Genomic DNA, 22,323 nt, shown 5'->3' with positions numbered 1-22,323 from the left:
CTCTCTAGCTTGTGAATAGGTGCAAAGACTCTATTCAGACCAAGAAAGATTATCAATATCATAGCCAAACTTTTACCAACTCTATGCGTCATGGTTTCGGAAACCGGAGGACAATAAGATTTGTGATCGATAGGGGGCTAGCGCAGACTTGCTTCGAATGTTGAATCTCTGGGAATCAACAAGAAATTTGAGACACGGGGTTATACTAGTTCGGGTTCGCACCCTACTCCAGTGTAGTGTTGATCGTGTTATTGCTTGGAGCGTGTTACAACTGGTGTGCTTGTATGTCAGAGAAGGAATGAGACCTACCCTTTTATAGCTCAAGGGCTAGTCCTTATAGAGGAGAGTTGTTGTCTATGAGAGAGAGAGAGAAAGAGTCCTTTAGCTGTCATGGCAGGCCCCTCCCTTGGTCATGCAAAGTAGTGCTCCCAGTATGGCGCCGCTCCTCTCTTCCGCTCCTGTGGAGGGTTCATGGTTGACATCCCTACGATGATGCGCGACATCAAAATATATCAATGGCCACTACTTACTCATATCAGACATCAAAATTTTGTCGTTGGTTCCATTTTAACTTGCAAGAACTTAATATGTATATATGGTCATACAATCACTTAAAATCAACTATAGTAGCCCTTAATGCGAACTTACTAAAACTTTAATAAAAATTCTGAAAAAATCACAATGTTAATCAAGGACTTAAACGTTCTAGCTGAGCATCTAACATTGTTCTATTCTATATCACCGTTGGGTAGAAATTGAATGGAACGAAAGATCTTATGTCATTGCAAATATTTGTCAGACTTAAGTGAAACATTCATCTAACTAAATCTTCACATCTGATCCAATTTAATTAGAAAACAGCTTAACTTAATACAACAGAAGTTTTAATCAACTTATACATTCAAGAAAACTGTGCTCAACTATTCTTAAACTTCTTCTCTAGTTAAAGAGAATATAGCTTAATTATGCCATGAAAAAAACAATATTATTGGGCATAATTCTCTTATACATAAAAAACAACAATACCTTAGCACATAAAGTATCGGATACACTTTAACCCAATAATTTTATTTGTCATATTATCCAAAAACTTAAAACTTAATTATCATGGAGAGTTTCATCATTAAAGTTGGTCAAAAGATGAAACACACCGGTCTAAAACATAATTTCTTAATAATATCTTTCAAGATAAAACATAGAATCTGATAACATAAAAAAACTTGAGTTAACAAGCATGGGGTGAGCTACTTATTCGTTACTATATATTTTCTAATTAAATATCCACGTTGGATTCAATTTAATCAGAAAATAATAAACTTACACTTAGCAACAGAAACTTGACTAAAATCTAAACTTAATGGCCGAGCTCGTGAAATGGCCGAGCCGAGCCCGACTCATTTCTAGCCCTAGTTAGGATCATGTGAGGCAACTACATGCGCGAGCGAGCAATCAGATCTTAACAACAGCAAACATCTTAAGAGCATATACAATAACTGTCTTGAATTGTGTCTTCAAGTGTATCTAAGTGAGTAAATGTAAAAAAAATCAAAACATGTATCTTAACAAAGACACTGTGTTTTAGCTCTATGTCCGAGACAGAAGACTAACTGATTAGTCAATTTAATTTATTAAATGCTCTGATTAATATAATTGATATAATAAAATATAAATTTTAGATATATTTAATATATTATATTGTATTTTAACCGTGTTTGTACATGCCCTAATCCCCGTTCACCGCACCCCACTCTTCGCGGCGCGTTGCAGGAACTTCCCGTATTCCCCACGCGTCCGAGCGCACAGCGTCACGGCGCTCAGGCCGTGGCTTACTGGCTTCCACCCACAGCCTTCGCACTTCCCTCCTTCCTCGCAAATGGCCGTCGCCGTCCCCAACGCTCCCGGCCGCCTCTTCCTTCTCCAATCCACCCCGTTCCCGAACCCTAGCAGCTCGGCATCCGCCGCTCGAGCCCAATCCTTCCGCGTACCACCCCTCCGCCTCTCGCTATTCCGACGCATGGCTGGGCGCTCGCTGACGGTGATCGCAGGCGCCTCCGGCGGCTCCGAACGAGATCTCAGCGCCTCCGCAGTCTCCGTGGAGGCCCTGGACTCCGTCGCCTCCGATTCTGGTGCGCTGCTCGGGGCTGTGGGATTGGGCTTATGTGGTGGTTTTGCTGAGTGCTGAGATGAGAACTGATAAATTGGGAATTTGTGGGCGCTGGTTTGGTTTTCTGGTGGTTGGTGGTGCAGACTTAGAGACGAAGGAGCCCAGTGTGTCGACGATGCTGACGAGCTTCGAGAACTCGTTCGACAAGTATGGGGCTCTGAGCACACCGCTGTACCAGACCGCCACCTTTAAGCAGGTAATTGGGAGTTTGGGACTACAGACGAATGCTACGCATTTTTTACCAAAATGGGGAACGAAAAGCTTCGAGCTTTTGCCCGTACAAATCTTAGGGGAAAAAACTCTACTGTTGTATGTTGAGGAAGAATTGTATGGACTAGGCCATTGATTGTGTGTTTGAAGTATTTCAAGTATACCTGCCAATAGTTAAGTGATGGTTTCTTTTTTTCTTAATCCCCTAGTTATATTTGAGATTGACTTGGTTGTCCTTTAGGTATTGAGATGGTATAATTATTTGACAAATTATATGAATTGTCCTATGTAGCCTTGATCATACTGATTTTCAATTATGTAAGTGTTTTAAAGTTTGGATATTGATTTTGTGGGATTGTGTGGCAATATACTTATTCAGTTTGAGGAACTAATACTCAGCTTATGGGAACTAATACTCAGTTTATAACTGTACTTAAGATATTTCATGGTTTGCTCTATTTGCTACTCTACAGTAGTGAGTAGTGACTTACTCCCAAAAGTTATTTTCCAGCCTTCAGCTACAGATTATGGAACTTATGATTACACTAGAAGTGGTAACCCTACTCGTGATGTTCTCCAGAGGTTAGTACACCAGTGCTTTTTCCTTGCTATTGTAGTGTAGAGAAATACATTATGGTTCTAATGAAGTTTAGCTCATGTTCAGCCTCATGGCTAAGCTTGAGAAAGCAGATCAAGCATTCTGCTTCACCAGCGGGATGGCGGCGTTAGCTGCAGTAACACACCTCCTTCAGGCTGGTAAGCACTTGACACATTCCTGTGCGCCCCATTTCTAATGCTTGGCATATAATCTTGTGTATGCTTATAAATTAATGGATCCAGCTTATGATTTCAGGACAAGAAATAGTTGCTGGTGAGGACATATATGGTGGTTCTGATCGTCTACTCTCGCAAGTTGTGCCAAGAAATGGAATAGTTGTAAAGTCAGTGTGATATTGATTATCTTTATGAAAGTGATCTCTTTTGTTCTTTGGCTGTTCACTGACATGTGTTATATACATTGTGTCACTACAGACGAGTAGATACAACGAAAATTAGTGATGTGGTGTCTGCAATTGGACCCTCCACTAGACTGGTTTGGCTCGAAAGTCCCACGAACCCTCGTCAGCAAATTACTGACATTAAGGTAGGACTCTTGATCAATGGATTCAGTGATCATTAAGAATGTATTGCTCGATTTTCTATTATCTAGAAGTGTCCTTTTAGAGTTAACCACTATTGCGCCCTCTTTTTTGTTTGCATGACAGACAATCTCAGAGATAGCGCATTCTCATGGTGCTCTTGTTTTGGTTGACAACAGCATCATGTCTCCAGTGCTCTCCCGTCCTATAGAACTGGGAGCTGGTATTGAATATGTGTTAACTAGATACAAGAGCATTCTACACCATTTAATGGCGAAGTTCACACCCGTCCGTTGTCCTATGTGCAGATATCGTGATGCACTCGGCTACCAAATTTATAGCGGGACATAGTGATCTTATGGCTGGAATTCTTGCAGTGAAGGGTGAGAGGTGTGTTCTCTGTTCCCACCTTGCTCCTAACGTTCATACTGCATGCTCTCGAACACTAACAAGTCCCACAAACAATGTTCATAGTACTTGTGAACTGCTGGCGTAATATTTCTTTTGATTGCTTGCAGTTTGGCTAAAGAGGTAGGGTTTCTGCAAAATGCTGAAGGGTCGGGTCTGGCACCTTTTGACTGCTGGCTTTGCTTGAGGGGAATCAAAACCATGGCTCTGCGGGTGGAGAAACAACAGGTGGAGCTTTTCTGTAACTTGTATGCTATATATCTTTTTTACCCGTTCCAGTATCTGGCCGTTTCATCGTTTCTCTGAAGAGGCTTAAAGGTTGGTTGGTTATTGTCAGGCTAATGCCCAGAAGATTGCTGAATTCCTGGCGTCTCACCCGAGGGTCAAGCAAGTAAACTACGCTGGGCTTCCTGACCATCCTGGGCGAGCTTTACACTATTCCCAGGTATACCTTTATTTTCCATGCTGCCTTAGTGCCTTGCATAGTCGTATGGGTAGCTTAAGAGAAATTTAACCTCCAGGAGGACTGTCCTGATCAGTTATGCCTGTTACATTTCTCTCCTGCTCATCAGGCAAAGGGAGCGGGCTCTGTTCTCAGTTTTCTCACCGGCTCACTGGCCCTCTCAAAGCACGTCGTGGAGACCACCAAGTACTTCAGCGTAACAGTCAGCTTCGGTGAGCGTCCAGACGAACTCGATCCCTTCGAAGACGCTTGCTTTTACTGTACCTTCTGCGTACTGAACTCTCGACTGACCTGCTTCCATTGCCTTTCCTGGATTCAGGGAGCGTGAAGTCCCTCATCAGCCTGCCGTGCTTCATGTCCCACGCATCAATCCCTGCCTCGGTCCGCGAGGAGCGTGGCCTAACCGACGACCTCGTCCGGATATCGGTCGGCATCGAGGATGTCGAGGACCTCATCGCCGATCTGGACCGCGCGCTCAGAACTGGCCCGGTGTAGACATCGCCGATCCTTAGGTCATGTCAAGCTATCTTTTGATGATTCATTGGTTGACTGCTTGCGTGATGATAATAATGGGAATGTTGCTTGGATACGCCGCTGCTACGCCTTCTCGTACTAGTCCGCTAGGATTTGTTCACCTTGGGTGAAAGGCTGCCCGCTGTCGAGCTGTCGGCTTGTGGGATGTGGCCACCGGCGGCAGCAGTGCCGCGGTGAGCAAACATGCCTGTGGTTTCTTCCGTGCATGCCCTGAATTCTCTATCGTTAGCACTTGTACATCCCAATTTGTGTGTAGGAAAACGCGAACGCCACGCATTTTAACATATCTATCACTTTTTACTAACAGTGATTATTATCACTAGACGCAAAGTACAGCAGAAGAACGTATCAGTATAGTGGAAATTGCCGTATGTTCTCACATGTTAGCATCAGCAGCATGTTCACTCGTGATTCACAAGTTCGTCATTGATTAACACCGTAACAACAGCAACAACATCTTTAGTCTTTACCGTATCCACATTAGCAAAGAGCACTGCTTGTGCAGCGGCGGAAACGGTGACGGTGTCTTGGGTGTTTTTAATCCTGAGACAATTCTCTATAACATGTCAACCTATGTATAGACCTTTGCTAATAGCTGTAATACCCAATTTTTTGCTGAGTAAAAGGAAGGGTTATAAAATTATATTTGGTGGATGTTCTTGTTTAGCATAGATAAAACCATCAAGTATGCCCAAGTGATGAACTTAACTAATAAGTAATAAAGTAAAAGTAAATTACAAATTATGCATCATGTAAGATTTTATTTCATGTGTTGCATTTGATTGAAAATGGAGAATCAAACTCTATTTGCATTTGAAATTCATAAGTTGAAAATTAGACAAGAAATAAACAAAAGAAAGGAAAAATAAGAAAAGAGAAAGTATAGATTCATACTGGGCCAAATCTTGTCACAACCCACTTACCCCCGTCACAGCGCGCCCCAACTGTTGTTAGCGTCGACATGTAGGATCAGCGCCCCAACTGTTGTTAGCGTCGACATGTAGGACCCGCTGATCGTGCAGCGCCCTCATCCTATGCTCAGGCTATCCGCAAGCGTTACCTCTAAATTTTCCTTCTATATTACTTTTTTGGGTCACATCATCAACATTTCACTCCTTATTTTTTCATCTCCCGCAGTGGTTCCTCCTAAATACTCCCCCTATACCCCACAACAACTATAAAATATCATTTTCTATATCAATATCAATTTTTTATCTACTAACAATTACTCGTGGACCCATAGCACAGTGCTGTAGGGGATGAACAGTGATCCCCTAGATTGAAGAGAAGAGAGAAGGGGGCCACGCGCTAGGGGGCTCTGCAGGGGCAGCGCTGCGCGCGTGTAGCGCCCCCTGCAGGCGCCATGCAAGGGGAGAGGAGCAGCTGGCGGCAACCGCTGCAGTCAGCCTCATGCTCATCTTGGACACTGGCAGCATGGGCCAACTACTTGGGGAAACTGCGCCGCGCGCACGACTACCGTTGGGGCACTGCGCCGTGGGCCCCCGCACTTGGATCCATCACCCACTTGCATATGGGATCCAAATGTCAGGCTCGACACTGTACTTCTTCTCGCGTGCGTTTCGCGCGCCTAAGATACCGGTGCATGGGAGATCCATCCGTAACAACCCCCAAGAGCCTGCTGGCTAGCGAACCAACCTACCGAGCCTAGCCTCCTGGGTATAAAAGTTGTGGCAGCCCTCCCAAGTTACCAGGCCCACATGCACCAATCCTTGTCTTGATGGCCTCAGATAGTTATGCACGTGTATCAGGTAACTTAACAAGGCTTTCGAGTTCAACAACTTGAACTCATTATCCCAGAGATCTCCCACATTCATGTATATTACAGTAATCACATTCGATACAAACACACTTCGGAGATAGAGCGGAAGACTTTACAAAGCATTCTTTATTTCAAAACTCAAGTTTTACATGCTAGAAAGATTTGTAATTATTACAAGTCCTGATATACTCAAAGTGCAAAGCTTACATACAAAAGTAGGAAGGTAGAACCCTTCCAAAGCTCATACATAAACCTAACTAATCCTCCTTCAGAACTGGAAACGCCCTCCAGCCACAGGAACACCTAGAGTACTCCTCATCACCTACAACAACATGGGTTCGAAAACCCTGAGTACGGAGTGTATTTTCGCAAGTCTTACCCGACTAAGGAAAAATGACTCTCAAGGATATGCTGGTTAAATAGGAATCAAGGAAAAGGCTTTAGCAAGAATCAAATTAGATACTTTTGCAGAAATAACTTACTAAAGTGAGTCCTTACTTTCAATATTTTAACGCCAGATTAAATATTAATAGACTCTAGTTACATCTAGTCTAATTTCACCATCTCATCAATACAACATCATTTTTATTTATAATGTTTACATCCTGACTTAGGTTGCAGGTCAGAGATCAAGTCTCCATTGTCCGAGGATGTAACGATGATCCGAATCGATTTACTCAACTGAGGATCTCTAACCACACGACATATGTAGCACTTAACCCTTGCATATGTCAACCATTCCCACAGATCCTCCACAATGTGAACCGGTCCGCCCTATCCGGGAGCACAATACTCCTCCGTCCAGCCTCTAGCCAGGAGGGTACACGCTACTCCCACCATCTCCCACGCCTAGTGCGCGGTTGTCTTTTCACGTATGGAATAGCTGGGTTCAAGCTTACCCTGTCCTATATCCAGGGCATATGGCCAGTTAAGATAGTCCTTGATCATACAGGCCTACATATACATCCAATCCTTAATTAACCTGGGTGGAGCATCACCTGTTCCTAGCCCAAGTCTCGAGTTAAGTACTTCCATCCTTAGGATTGTTTTGTGTTCCTTAGGATGAAAAGAGCATTATAGGGAACTTTGCAGTAAGATCCCACCATGCTCCCAATGAAAATATTCTTGCAGGTAGAAGCCATCCTTCCTCGGGATAACCCCTGAGCTAGGCATTATTGCAAAAGATAGCCTCTATCCACAAGATCTAAGCAGGGCTAAGCATTTTTGTAAATCATATTTTGATACTTCATCAGAAGTATCTATAAAGGTATGGATATTAAGGTAGGCAATGCATCAAATAATTTCCAAGCAATTCCTATAAACTTAATGCACATTTCACTAGACTTAAGTGTATAAAAGTCTTTTTAAAAATACAAGGAAGGGGTAAATGCACCGGGGCTTGCCTTATTGCAATAAAGAGGTTTCAGATCCCTCTATTAAATACCGAGTTAGATGGCTCCCATCACTTGATGAGCAAGCACTGAAGCAGACTCCTCTTCAGAAACCACTTCTTGAATTTCATCATCTTCTTCTTCTAGGAATTCTACATGTAAAGATATGGACATGAATGCTTATGCTTATGCAACTTGAAAAGAAAATACTAAAAAACATCACAAGACTTACACCTCTCTAAAGGTGCACACAAAAGCTAACAAAACCTTAAGAGAGCTAAATACTCTAATATCACAACTCAATTTACCAACCAAACTAGAAAACCTTGCCTCCATAACCAACCAAGTACTTCATTTATGCATTAAGCAAGGATCCACACTGCATGTACTACAAGTTATAGTGTCCAAGAATCAACCACAATTCACTGAACCTGTTTTCGTTTCTCTGAATTCATCTTCTAGTGCTCCATTCCTCTCCCTCTGTTCAGTGCTTTGTAACTCACAAATTCCTTCAACAACAAACCCAACTCATTTACTCAAAGTTATTCTCTAGGCATAGCTCTACCAACTTGGTATAGAAATCACAGGTTGAAAATATTTAGAGCAAGAGTTATGGCAATCCAAAGTTAAGCAAAACACTGAAAATTCAGTTTCTAATTTCTGAAACAGCACAATACTGAGTCGGATAGAGGGTTTTGCAGTAGGCTATTCTCTAAATTCCATACGGTACTAAGCCCACTCTTTGCACAAAACTTGTTCATCTATATTTGGTCTCTTATTTTGCTACATACTCTTAACCCAAATCTCTTTGGATTTATTACCACAAGGCCCCAAAGTTGGGTAACAACACACATATTCAGACTTAAATATTATTCTAAGTCTGAATCCCAACACCTGACAGTCCATCTTTTGGCCACTTTTACTCCCAAATTTATGTGGAACCAGGTCCATCTCACTTTAGCAAACTTGTTCACTTTACTATGGTCTACAACTTTGCTATGGAACCCTTAATCCAAAACCCCATGAATCAGTCACAAATGAACTCCAAACTAGGCATACTGCTGCAATTCAGTTCACACAACTGAATAAAAAAATTCAGTTGTGTCAAGCCTGACAGACCAACTTTAGCCAACCTTTTCTCCAACTTTTACACAGCAACAGACCAAGCTCACATTACCAAAGTTATTCCTTAGATATAGCTCTACTACTTTGGTATAGCACCCCTAGGTTGAAAACATTCAGAACAATTTTTATGAAGCACCAAAGTAGAGCCAAAACCACTGCAATTTCAGGTTTCAGTTTTGAATAAAAATTCAGTCCAACTAACCTGACAGTCCAAGTTCTTGGTGGGTGCATGAAACTGCTCGGGGAAGTCGTACGTTGGCCGGCCGACGATGAAACTAAACACGACGACGATTTGCGGTGGCGCGACTACGTTCTGGCCACGTGAGGTTGAGGCGTCGGCGACGTGGTCACCAGACACGTGAAGCCACTTGGCTAGAGGCTTGGGCGTTTCCAGGGTATAGTCTGGAGAAGCGAAGGCAACAATACTGTTTTGAAGTCACACAAAGTGGCTTACGACAGAGGCAGGGATCTCTCCTTTACTCCCCTTTCTCCCCCCCTTTGGTTACTCTTAAATGGGCAGGGAAAAGATCAAGCGATGTCTAGGTTCATGGGATTACAGCGAGGGGGGCTCTGGAGGTGCCAGTGAACGCATGGGTATGGATGCGTGGCTCAATCCTGAAGATCCACGCCGGACCCTTGAGCACAGCAAGGCAGGGATATGGTAGAGTGCACCACGGCAGAGGGTAGGCAGATAAGGTTTTACTGAAGCAGATATTTTTCAGCCTAAACTTTAGATATTTCGGTGATGGCCAAGGTTCTGAATATCCCTGCTATTCCCTCATCTTTATCTCAATCTTGTACAACAGTGGAGCACGGCAAGGGAAAAGATTAGTGGCAGATATTTTTGATCATCCGGATCTACAGTACTCAACTGACCCACCCCTGTTCAGCCACCTGTTTCTCTCTATATTTGTTAAGAACAGCTTAGTCTCTATTAACAGAACTTGTTCACTAATCAAAGATCTTCAAAGTTACTATAGGGTTCTAGACTCAAACTTCATAAACCCAAAGTTATGGTGCCCAAAAATCCACTATATTACACTGGTGGCTTTTTACTGGTCTGAACTTCGAATTCCAGTCACCCCTCCCCTTTTCTTCTTCTGTGACAGAGGCAGTTTGCGCCTCCCTTTTTCCCAAACCGACGTGGCATCAAGCCAAACCTTCTTATAGCAACTCACTTCCCTTAACACAAGAAACTTACTCATTATCTATAGTTCTTCAATTCTCTAAAAAATCGAAGGTTAAAAATATGCAGAACAGAAATTACAAATGCTCAAAGTGAGCCCCATTCACTGGATTTTGGTTTCAGCTAACTGAAACATCTATTGACTTTATATGTCTGACAGAAAGGGTTTTGGGTACCTTTTACTCCAAATTTTTGCACAGCACTAGGCCTACTCACCATAAGAAACTTGTTTCCTAATATAAGACCTTCAATTTCTCTACAAATTCTATAGTCCAAAACCTTAGGAACTGGTCACAAAAGAGCTCCAAACTAGGCACCATCCACTGAATTTCAGGTTTCAGAAACTGAACAAAATTTCAGTCAAGGCAACCTGACAGCCCATCTTGGAACTAACTTCTCTCTCAAATTTGTGTAGCACCAACCCAGCATTGCTTAAATAAGTTTGTTCTCCTAGATATGGTCTTCCATTTTGCTATAAAGGTCTTTATCCAAAACTACCAGGATTTGGCACGATAGAGCTCCAAACAGAACACCAAACTATAAATTCAGGGTTCAGTGATCTGCACAAAAATTCAGTTTGTGCACACTGACAGTCCATTTTTAGGAGCCTGTTACTCCACTTTTTGTGTAGCACCAAGTCTATATCACTCTAGAAAACTTGTTTACTATACTGTGGTATCCAACTTAGCTATAGCAACTTTAGTCCAAAACCACTTGCATTAATCACAAATGAGCTCCAAAGTAGACACCATTCGCTGATTTTAGGTTTCAGCCACTGAACCAAATTCAGTTACAGAAATGCCTAGCAGCTGATCTTTGGGGGCATTTTTCTCCACTTTTTATGTGCAAACAAGCCAAAATCACTTAAAGAAACTTGTTCACCATCATATAGGCTTCAACTTCTCTATAAACACCACAGCACGAAACCTTATATAACAGCCAAACCAGCTCCCAAACTGCTATCAAAACACAGAAATCTGATTTCAGACACTGTTCACAATATGAAATTCAAAACTCTGACAGCCTCACTTTGGATCACCTTTTCTCCTAGTTGTATATAGTTCTAGGGCTGTCACACTGAATAAAAGTTGCTCTTCTATACTTATTATACAATTTTTATATAGTGATCATTAACCAAAACCTCTTGGATTACAAACTAGAATAGCCCAAAGTTTGCTCCAGTTGCTGAAATTCAGAATCTGAATTTCACTAAGTCTGAAACCTACAATTTCTGACAGCTTTACTTTGGACCAGGTTTTCTCTACGTTCCAAACAGTTTTAGGGCTAGGTGACTTAATCAAACTTATACTCCTCATGTAGCTCTATAACTTTGTTATAATGATCATTTTCAAAATGTTCTAGATCAAAAGTTACAAAGGACTAAAATTGCCTAGTTGCTGCTATTTTCAGGAACTCCAAAAGTGAACCTTTGTGAATTTCTCCACACAACTTGGAAATCTCCAAATAACAAAATTGTGCAACTTTGGAAATTCTACCAACTTGGTATTTTTACCTCTTGCAAAATGTGGCTAGATCTCCATATCCACTTTTGGGCTCCAGTTTAGGGGTTAGAGATACTCAACCACCCTAAGTACTTCACCACTTCTAATCCACATATCAAAAGCAAACTTATCCATCCTCCTAAAGCAAAGTTGCTCCTTAATCTCAAATCCAATTTTGGCTTATAGAAATCAGGTCCAAAGTATCCTTGGTTTAGGAGTTGTTTGCTTACACTCAATTCCAATCAAGGTTTTCAAGCCTTAGGATTTTGAAGTTAATCCTTCGGTCCAAGTATTTCTTCCACTTGATCTATCTTTGAAAACAAAGTTTCTATAGACTCTAGGAATTGCCTTTAGCACTTCAAGACTCCAAGTCAATTTGTTACTTGCTCAAGGGATGACCTACTCCTGTTTAGCTTAGGTCCTTAACTAGGTCCTCTACTCTGCACACAACATCACCTTATTGTAAAATTTTTGATCTAGTGAATGCATTCTAGGTGTAACAAGCAAGTTAATGCAAATGCTTATGATGACATGTCAGAGTTTTAGTTCACGTAATACCAGGGGTGTTACAAAAGTCGTACCCCTCTCTCAAGCTTTCCAATCTCATCCATCAGAGCGCTGCCGTGCCGTGACCCGTGGGGAGAGAGAGCCTCCATGGTGACCACTCGCACACAGAAACGCTCGGAGCACGTGGACGAGACCTGGGCCTTCGTAAGGCTCCCTGGTGTGTGCTCGTCGCCGTACCGGTGGGGATCACACTTCGGAGCGGGTCGAATTGCTCGTCGGAGTGTGAAGTTCGCCGAGGACCACACAACATCGTGGACCGGGCACTGCGCGACACCATCATTGGTGAGAATCCATTATCTATCTTCGCCATGCCCTCCTCTGAGTGTAGCATGTCTTACACTAGGGTTTGGGGCTCAGGATCGTGAGATCGCCGCGCTTTGGTGGGGACTCTACCGCAGGTGTGGCGTCGCGACGAGGAAGATGGCACACAATCATCGTTCCGGGCGCGGACGTTCCGGATTAGAAGCTTGAGAGCACCTAGAGGGGGGGTGAATAGGTGATCCTGTGAATCTTAAACTTATAGCCACAAAAACTTGTTAAGGGTTAGCACAATAGTTGCCAAGTGGCTAGAGATGAGTCCAAACACAATAATCACAAGAAATCAAACACAGAGATGGCACGGTGTTTATCCCGTGGTTCGGCCAAGTACAAAACTTGCCTACTCCACGTTGTGGCGTCCCAACGGACGAGAGTTGCACTCAACTCCTCTCAAGTGATCCAATGATCAACTTGAATACCACGGTGTTTTTCTTTACTTTGATCTTTTCCCGTTTGTGAGGAATCTCCACAGCTTGGAGTCTCTCGCCCTTACACTTTTGATGTTCACAAAGAATCACGGAGTAAGGAAGAGAAGCAACACACACAAATCCACAGCAAAATGCGCACACACACGGCCAAGAATCGAGCTCAAAAGACTATCTCAAAGTTCTCACTAGAACAGAGCTCGAATCACTGAGAATGACAAACAGATGCGCAAAGACTGAGTGTGGATGATCAAGAATGCTCTAAGGTTGCTTGGTGTACTCCTCCATGCGCCTAGGGGTCCCTTTTATAGCCCCAAGGCAGCTAGGAGCCGTTGAGAGCAAATCTGGAAGGCCTTTCTTGCCTTCTATCGTCGGGTGCACCGGACAGTCCGGTGCACACCGGACACTGTCCGGTGCCCGATTTCCTTCCTTAAATAGCGAAGCCGACCGTTGGCAGACTTGGAGTCGTTGGCGCACCGGACATGTCCGGTGCACACCGGACAGTCCGGTGCCCCCTTCTAGCCGTTGGCTTGGCCACGTGTCCCGCGCAGATCGCGCGGCCGACCGTTGGCTCGGCCGACCGTTGGCTCACCGGACAGTCCGGTGAATTATAGCCGTACGCCGTCGGCGAATTCCCGAGAGCGGCCACTTCGCTCGAGGCAGCCTGGCGCACCGGACACTGTCCGGTGCTCCAAACCGAACAGCCTTTTGGCTGAACACAGCCAACTTTTCTCTGACTTTATTTCTCCTGTTTCAAGCACTTAGATACAATACATTAGTCTTCAAAACAATGTACTAAGGCTTAGAAACATACCTTTACTCTTGATTTGCACTTTGTCCACCATTTTACACGAAACCACTTGTGTTGGCACCCAATCACCAAAATACTTAGAAATGGCCCAAGGGCACATTTCCCTTTCAATCTCCCCCTTTTTGGTGATTTATGCCAACACAACATAAAGCAAGTAGAACAAGTACAAAATCACTTCAAATAAAACTCAAATTGTTTTGATTCAAATTTGACATATATGGATCACTCTTTGCCACCACTTGGTTTGTTTTTGCAAATCAAACTCAAATCTCCATCTCTAAGTCAAACACACATGTTGAAGCATAAAGAGAGTCTTTCCAAAAGAGATTGATCAAAGATTTCAAAAAACTCCCCCTATTTCCCATAATCAACTTTTCTCCCCACAAGAGGCCAACTTTTGACAAAAGAGACAATGCAAGAGTTTTGACAAACCAAAAGCTCTATTCTACTGTTTTCAAAATTTCTCAAGTGGTAGCTGATCCATCTATTGCTTTGGCCTTTATTTTCTCCCCCTTTGGCATCAAGCACCAAAATGGGATCAATCTTGGCCCTATAACCCCATTGCCTCACCAAAATCTTCAATGAAGAGCAAATGGCAATAAGAGTTCATGAGATGAACTTGGAATAAGTTACCCTCTCATCGGAGTGCAGTGGAAGTCTTTCATGGTCCAAGTCCACCTTTTCCCTTTCAATTCTCCTTCGAGACTAAGGTAAGCAAACTCAAGCAAATGGTTAGTCTCAAAGGGTCAAGTTGTAACACATCTCCCCCTAAAACTGTGCATCACTCTGCAGCGGACTTGTGAGGTCCAGGGAGTGTTTGTACAACTTGAGCACCACAATAAGCAACAAAATGCAGAATGAACATGATCAAAGGCATAAAAACACATGTATGCTACAATTCAATCCAAGTTCCGCGAATCTAAGACATTTAGCTCACTACGCAGCCTGCAAAAGGTCTTCTCATCTAGAGGCTTGGTAAAGATATCGGCTAGCTGGTTCTCGGTGCTAACATGAAACACTTCGATATCTCCCTTTTGCTGGTGGTTTCTCAAAAAGTGATGCCGGATGTCTATGTGCTTTGTGCGGCTGTGTTCAACAGGATTTTCCGCCATGCGGATAGCACTCTCATTATCACATAGGAGTGGGACTTTGCTCAGATTGTAGCCAAAGTCCCGGAGGGTTTGCCTCATCCAAAGTAGTTGCGCGCAACACTGTCCTGCGGCAACATACTCGGCCTCAACGGTGGATAGGGCAACGGAGGTTTGTTTCTTAGAGTTCCACGACACCAGGGACCTTCCTAAGAATTGGCACGTCCCTGATGTACTCTTCCTATCGACCTTACATCCAGCATAGTCGGAATCTGAGTATCCAATTAAGTCAAAGTTAGACCCCTTAGGATACCAGATCCCGAAGCAAGGCGTAGCGACTAAATATCTCAGTATTCGCTTCACCGCCACTAAGTGACACTCCTTAGGATCGGATTGAAATCTAGCACACATGCATACGCTAAGCATAATATCCGGTCTACTAGCACATAAATAAAGTAAAGACCCTATCATTAACCTGTATGCTTTTTGATCAACAGATTTACCTCCTTTGTTGAGGTCGGTGTGTCCGTCGGTCCCCATCGGAGTCTTTGCGGGCTTGGCGTCCTTCATCCCAAACCGCTTCAGCAAGTCTTGCGTGTACTTTGTTTGGGAGATGAAGGTGCCGTCCTTGAGTTGCTTCACTTGGAACCCAAGGAAGTAGTTCAACTCGCCCATCATCGACATCTCGAATTTCTGCGTCATTACCCTGCTAAACTCTTCACAAGACTTTTGGTTAGTAGAACCAAATATTATGTCATCGACATAAATTTGACACACAAAAAGATCACCATCGCAAGTCTTAGTAAAAAGAGTTGGATCGGCTTTCCCAACCTTGAAAGCATTAACAATTAGAAAGTCTCTAAGGCATTCATACCATGCTCTTGGGGCTTGCTTAAGTCCATAGAGCGCCTTAGAGAGCTTACACACGTGGTCAGGGTACCGTTCATCCTCGAAGCCAGGGGGTTGCTCCACGTACACCTCCTCCTTGATCGGCCCGTTGAGGAACGCGCTCTTCACGTCCATTTGGTACAACCTGAAAGAATGGTGAGCGGCATATGCTAGCAAGATACGAATTGATTCTAGCCTAGCCACAGGAGCAAAAGTCTCCTCAAAGTCCAAACCTGCGACTTGGGCATAACCTTTTGCCACAAGTCGAGCCTTGTTCCTCGTCACCACCCCGTGCTCGTCCTGTTTGTTGCGGAACACCGACTTGGTTCCCACAACATTTTGCTTGGGACGAGGCACCAGTGTCCAAACTTCATTGCGCTTGAAGTTGTTAAGTTCCTCCTGCATGGCCAATACCCAGTCCGGATCTAGCAAGGCCTCCTCTACCCTGAAAGGCTCAATAGAAGAGACAAAGGAGTAATGCTCACAAAAATTAACTAATCGAGATCGAGTAGTTACTCCCTTGCTAATGTCACCCAGAATTTGGTCGACGGGATGATCCCTTTGAATCATCGCTCGAACTTGGGTTGGAGGTGTCGGTTGTGCTTCTTCCTCCATCACATGATCATCTTGTGCTCCCCCTTGATCACACGCCTCCTTTTGATGAACCTGTTCATCGTCTTGAGTTGGGGGATGCACCGTTGTTGAGGAAGAAGGTTGATCTCGCTCATTTTGTTCCTGTGGCCGCACTTCTCCAATCGCCATGGTTCGTATAGCGGCCGTCGGAACATCTTCTTCATCTACATCATCACAATCAACAACTTGCTCTCTTGGAGAGCCATTAGTCTCATCAAATACAACGTCGCTAGAGACTTCAGCCAAACCCGATGATTTGTTGAAGACTCTATACGCCTTTGTATTTGAATCATAACCTAACAAAAACCCTTCTACAATTTTGGGAGCAAACTTAGAATTTCTACCCTTCTTCACTAGAATGTAGCATTTGCTCCCAAATACACGAAAGTAAGATACATTGGGTTTGTTACCGGTTAGAAGCTCATACAAAGTCTTCTTGAGGAGGCGGTGAAGGTAGACCCTGTTGATGGCGTGGCAAGCCGTGTTCACAGCTTCCGACCAAAAACGCTCGGGGGTCTTGAATTCTCCAAGCATCGTCCTCGCCATGTCGATTAGCGTCCTGTTCTTCCTCTCTACCACACCATTTTGCTGTGGTGTGTAGGGAGCGGAGAACTCGTGCTTGATCCCTTCCTCCTCAAGGAACTCCTCCACTTGAAGGTTCTTGAACTCGGACCCGTTGTCGCTCCTTATCTTCTTCACCTTGAGCTCAAACTCATTTTGAGCTCTCTTTAGGAAGCGCTTGAGGGTCCCTTGGGTTTCAGATTTATCCTGCAAAAAGAATACCCAAGTGAAGCGGGAAAAGTCATCAACAATAACTAGACCATACTTACTTCCTCCTATGCTTAGATAAGCGACGGGTCCGAAGAGGTCCATATGTAGCAGCTCCAGGGGTCTTGATGTTGTCATCACATTTTTGGTGTGATGAGAGCCTCCTACCTGTTTCCCTGCTTGACAAGCTGCACAAGGTCTATCTTTTTCGAAATGCACATTAGTCAAACCTATCACGTGTTCTCCCTTTAGAAGCTTGTGAAGGTTCTTCATCCCCACATGTGCTAAGCGGCGATGCCACAGCCAGCCCATGCCAGTCTTAGCAATTAAGCATGCATCTAGACCGGCCTCCTCTTTTGCAAAATCAACTAAATAAAGTTTGCCGTCTAATACACCCTTAAATGCTAGTGAACCATCACTTCTTCTAAAGACAGACACATCTACATTTGTGAATAGACAGTTATATCCCATATTGCATAATTGACTAACAGATAGCAAATTATAACCAAGAGACTCAACTAAAAACACATTAGAGATAGAGTGCTCATTGGAAATTGCAATTTTACCTAACCCTTTTACCTTGCCTTGATTCCCATCACCGAATATAATTGAATCTTGGGAATCCTTATTCTTGACGTAGGAGGTGAACATCTTCTTCTCCCCCGTCATATGGTTTGTGCATCCGCTGTCGATAATCCAGCTTGAACCCCCGGATGCATAAACCTGCAAGGCAAATTTAGGCTTGGGTCTTAGGTACCCAACTCATGTTGGGTCCTACAAGGTTAGCACAAATATCCTTAGGGACCCATATGCAAGTTTTGTCTCCCTTGCATCTTGCCCCTAATTTTCTAGCAACTATTTTCCTATCCTTTCTACAAATAGCAAAGGAAGCATTTAAGGCACGATAAATTGTAGAGGGACCATTCATAACTTTTCTAGGAACATTGACAGCATTTTTCCTAGACATATTATGAACAACATTTCTCCTACCAATATTTCTATCATGCATATAGGAAGAACTAGAAGCAAACATAACATGAGAATCAAAATCATCATATGCATTATAACTCCTATAAGCATTTCTTGTTTGTCTCCTATCATGGTACATAAAAGCATGGTTCTTTTTAGCACTATTAACCATAGGAGCCTTCCCTTTCTCCTTGGCGGAGATAGGAGCCTTATGGCTTGTCAAGTTCTTGGCTTCCCTCTTGTAGCCAAGTCCATCCTTAATTGAGGGGTGTCTACCAATCGTGTAGGCATCCCTTGCAAATTTTAGCTTATCGAAATCATTCTTGCTAGTCTTAAGTTGAGCATTAAGACTAGCCAATTCATCATTAAGCTTGGAAATTGAAACTAGGTGTTCACTACAAGCATTAATGTCAAAATCTTTACACCTAGTACAAAATTGCAACATGTTCTACACAAGAATTGGATTTATTAGCAATCTCTAACTTAGCATTCATATCATCATTAATGGTCCTTAATTTAGAAATTGTCTCATGGCAAGAAGATAATTCACAAGAAAGCATTTCATTTCTTTTAACTTCTAGAGCATGAGATCTTTGAGCTTCTACAAATTTATCATGCTCTTCATACAATAAATCTTCTTGTTTCTCTAAGAGTTTATCCTTCTCATTCAATGCATCAATCAATTCATTGATTTTATCAATTTTATTTCTATCCAATCCCTTGAACAAGCTAGAGTAGTCTATTTCCTCATCACTAGATTCATCATCACTAGAGGAATCATAAGTAGTACCGTCTCGAGTACATACCTTCTTCTCCTTTGCCATGAGGCATGTGTGACGCTCGTTTGGGAAGAGGGATGACTTGTTGAAGGCGGTTGCGGCGAGTCCTTCATTGTCAGAGTCGGAGGAGGAGCAATCCGAGTCCCACTCCTTTCCTAGATGTGCCTCGCCCTTGGCCTTCTTGTAATTTTTCTTCTTTTCCCTCTTGCTCCCGTGTTCCTGGTCACTTTCATTTTCGGGATAGTTAGCAATAAAATGACCAATCTTACCACATTTGAAGCATGAGCGCTTCCCCTTTGTCTTGGTCTTGCTTGGCTGCCCCTTGTGACCCTTTAGCACCGACTTGAAGCGTTTGATGATGAGAGCCATCTCTTCATCATTAAGTCCGGCCGCCTCAATTTGTGCCACCTTGCTAGGTAGCGCCTCCTTGCTTCTTGTTGCTTTGAGAGCAAGAGGTTGCGGCTCGTTGATCGGTCCATTCAAGGCGTCGTCCACGTACCTTGCTTCCTTAATCATCATTCGCCCGCTGACGAATTTTCCTAGGACTTCTTCGGGCGACATTTTGGTGTACCTGGGATTCTCACGAATATTATTCACCAAATGAGGATCAAGAATGGTAAAGGACCTTAGTAATAGTCGGACGACGTCATGGTCCGTCCATCGCGTGCTTCCATAGCTCCTTATTTTGTTGATAAGGGTCTTGAGCCGGTTGTATGTTTGGGTTGGCTCCTCGCCCCTTATCATCGCAAACCTTCCAAGTTCGCCCTCCACCAACTCCATTTTAGTGAGCATGGTGATGTCGTTCCCCTCGTGAGAAATCTTGAGGGTGTCCCATATCTGCTTGGCATTGTCCAAGCCGCTCACCTTGTTGTACTCGTCCCTGCACAAAGAGGCTAGCAACACAGTAGTGGCTTGTGCATTTTTATGAATCTGTTCATTAATAAACATAGGGCTATCCGAGCTATCAAATTTCATTCCATTCTCTACAATCTCCCATATGCTTGGATGGAGAGAGAATAAATGACTACGCATTTTGTGACTCCAAAATCCATAGTCCTCCCCATCAAAGTGTGGAGGTTTGCCAAGAGGAATGGAAAGCAAATGCGAATTCGAACTATGTGGAATATGAGAATAATCAAATGAAAAGTTCGAATTGACCGTCTTCCTGTAGTCGTTGTCATCGTCCTTTTGGGAAGAAGAGGAGTCGTCGCTGTCGTAGTAGACGATCTCCTTGATGCGCCTTGTCTTTTTCTTCTTCCCATCTTTGCGCTTGTGGCTTGAGCCCAAGTCGGTAGACTTGTCATTCTTCGGCTCGTTGAAGATAGACTCCTTCTCGTTGTTGTCGACCACCATCCCCTTTCCCTTAGGATCCATCTCTTCGGGCGATTAGTCCCTTCTTGAAGAGAACGGCTCTGATACCAATTGAGAGCACCTAGAGGGGGGTGAATAGGTGATCCTGTGAATCTTAAACTTATAGCCACAAAAACTTGTTAAGGGTTAGCACAATAGTTGCCAAGTGGCTAGAGATGAGTCCAAACACAATAATCACAAGAAATCAAACACAGAGATGGCACGGTGTTTATCCCGTGGTTCGGCCAAGTACAAAACTTGCCTACTCCACGTTGTGGCGTCCCAACGGACGAGAGTTGCACTCAACTCCTCTCAAGTGATCCAATGATCAACTTGAATACCACGGTGTTTTTCTTTACTTTGATCTTTTCCCGTTTGCGAGGAATCTCCACAGCTTGGAGTCTCTCGCCCTTACACTTTTGATGTTCACAAAGAATCACGGAGTAAGGAAGAGAAGCAACACACACAAATCTACAGCAAAATGCGCACACACATGGCCAAGAATCGAGCTCAAAAGACTATCTCAAAGTTCTCACTAGAACAGAGCTCGAATCACTGAGAATGACAAACAGATGCGCAAAGACTGAGTGTGGATGATCAAGAATGCTCTAAGGTTGCTTGGTGTACTCCTCCATGCGCCTAGGGGTCCCTTTTATAGCCCCAAGGCAGCTAGGAGCCGTTGAGAGCAAATCTGGAAGGCCTTTCTTGCCTTCTGTCGTCGGGTGCACCGGACAGTCCGGTGCACACCGGACACTGTCCGGTGCCCGATTTCCTTCCTTAAATAGCGAAGCCGACCGTTGGCAGACTTGGAGTCGTTGGCGCACCGGACATGTCCGGTGCACACCGGACAGTCCGGTGCCCCCTTCTAGCCGTTGGCTTGGCCACGTGTCCCGCGCAGATCGCGCGGCCGACCGTTGGCTCGGCCGACCGTTGGCTCACCGGACAGTCCGGTGCACACCGGACAGTTCGGTGAATTATAGCCGTACGCCGTCGGCGAATTCCCGAGAGCGGCCACTTCGCTCGAGGCAGCCTGGCGCACCGGACACTGTCCGGTGCACCACCGGACAGTCCGGTGCTCCAGACCGAACAACCTTTTGGCTGAACACAGCCAACTTTTCTCTGACTTTATTTCTCCTGTTTCAAGCACTTAGATACAATACATTAGTCTTCAAAACAATGTACTAAGGCTTAGAAACATACCTTTACTCTTGATTTGCACTTTGTCCACCATTTTACACGAAACCACTTGTGTTGGCACCCAATCACCAAAATACTTAGAAATGGCCCAAGGGCACATTTCCCTTTCAAAGCTGTATACACTTCAGCTGTGATGATTGTGAGACATTTGATCAGGATCAGATGGTTGCGATCGAATCGCGTAGATATAGGATTTAGGTCGTTGATCTCGGGACCAAGGGTCTCAGGTGCGTACCGGTTCGTGTTTGTCCGGGCCGTGGATCACGGATCTGATGGTTCTAGTGCAAAACACGTTATACAACCACAGTCTTTTCGGTAAAGAACCCCCATGAACCAGGATATCAACCCGTCGTCCATGCTCATTTAAAGGTTATTACATATGGGTCCCGGATTTTACGGTTCTAACCCCGAGCTTCTACAAAATGTTAGTCGCGACGCATTAAATACCAGGAATAATAAATAAATGCAGAAAATGATTTCTAGTGTAAAAAGAATTTCAGAAAACTTAGAAAATCAAAATAACTCCTTCATTTTAATTCCAATCTTATTGGTTCTCGAACCTACGGTTTCGTCTCGGAGTATAGAATATTACTATGCAGTTTGTTCTCATCTTTGGTGTGATGTTAAT

General features: G+C 43.8%; 1 protein-coding gene and 1 long non-coding RNA gene across 2 annotated transcripts; one reads left to right on the top strand and one right to left on the bottom strand.

Annotated features, from left to right (window-relative positions):
- The first annotated feature begins 1,732 nt into the window (after positions 1 to 1,732).
- On the top strand, positions 1,733 to 5,319 carry LOC100281708 (Cystathionine beta-lyase chloroplastic). The gene is made up of 12 exons (NM_001154628.3): positions 1,733 to 2,126; positions 2,248 to 2,360; positions 2,886 to 2,956; positions 3,039 to 3,130; positions 3,228 to 3,315; positions 3,407 to 3,518; positions 3,640 to 3,736; positions 3,822 to 3,903; positions 4,032 to 4,149; positions 4,259 to 4,366; positions 4,494 to 4,596; positions 4,704 to 5,319. The coding sequence occupies exons 1-12, from the start codon at positions 1,874 to 1,876 to the stop codon at positions 4,877 to 4,879; spliced, it is 1,413 nt and encodes a 470-aa protein (NP_001148100.1). The 5' UTR covers positions 1,733 to 1,873; the 3' UTR covers positions 4,880 to 5,319.
- A 2,782-nt stretch (positions 5,320 to 8,101) lies between these two features.
- On the bottom strand, positions 8,102 to 9,995 carry LOC103638004 (uncharacterized). The gene is made up of 3 exons (XR_002264938.3): positions 9,417 to 9,995; positions 8,521 to 8,598; positions 8,102 to 8,241 (listed from the first exon to the last, which is right to left on the bottom strand). It is a non-coding gene; the product is annotated as an uncharacterized lncRNA (long non-coding RNA).
- Positions 9,996 to 22,323: the final 12,328 nt, after the last annotated feature.

Source organism: Zea mays, chromosome 9 (genome assembly GCF_902167145.1).
Source record: "Zea mays cultivar B73 chromosome 9, Zm-B73-REFERENCE-NAM-5.0, whole genome shotgun sequence".
NCBI lineage: Eukaryota > Viridiplantae > Streptophyta > Magnoliopsida > Poales > Poaceae > Zea > Zea mays.
Note: the sequence above shows the minus strand (reverse complement) of the source record. Positions and strands in the feature narration are given on the sequence as shown.

Bases quoted from the DNA above. Each gene is read 5' to 3' on its own strand.
- LOC100281708 (NM_001154628.3), top strand. From the start codon at position 1,874: ATGGCCGTCGCCGTCCCCAACGCTCCCGGCCGCCTCTTCCTTCTCCAA. The intron at 3,131-3,227 runs GTAAGCACTTGA...TTATGATTTCAG, and splicing joins AACACACCTCCTTCAGGCTG to GACAAGAAATAGTTGCTGGT. The intron at 4,150-4,258 runs GTGGAGCTTTTC...GGTTATTGTCAG, and splicing joins TGCGGGTGGAGAAACAACAG to GCTAATGCCCAGAAGATTGC.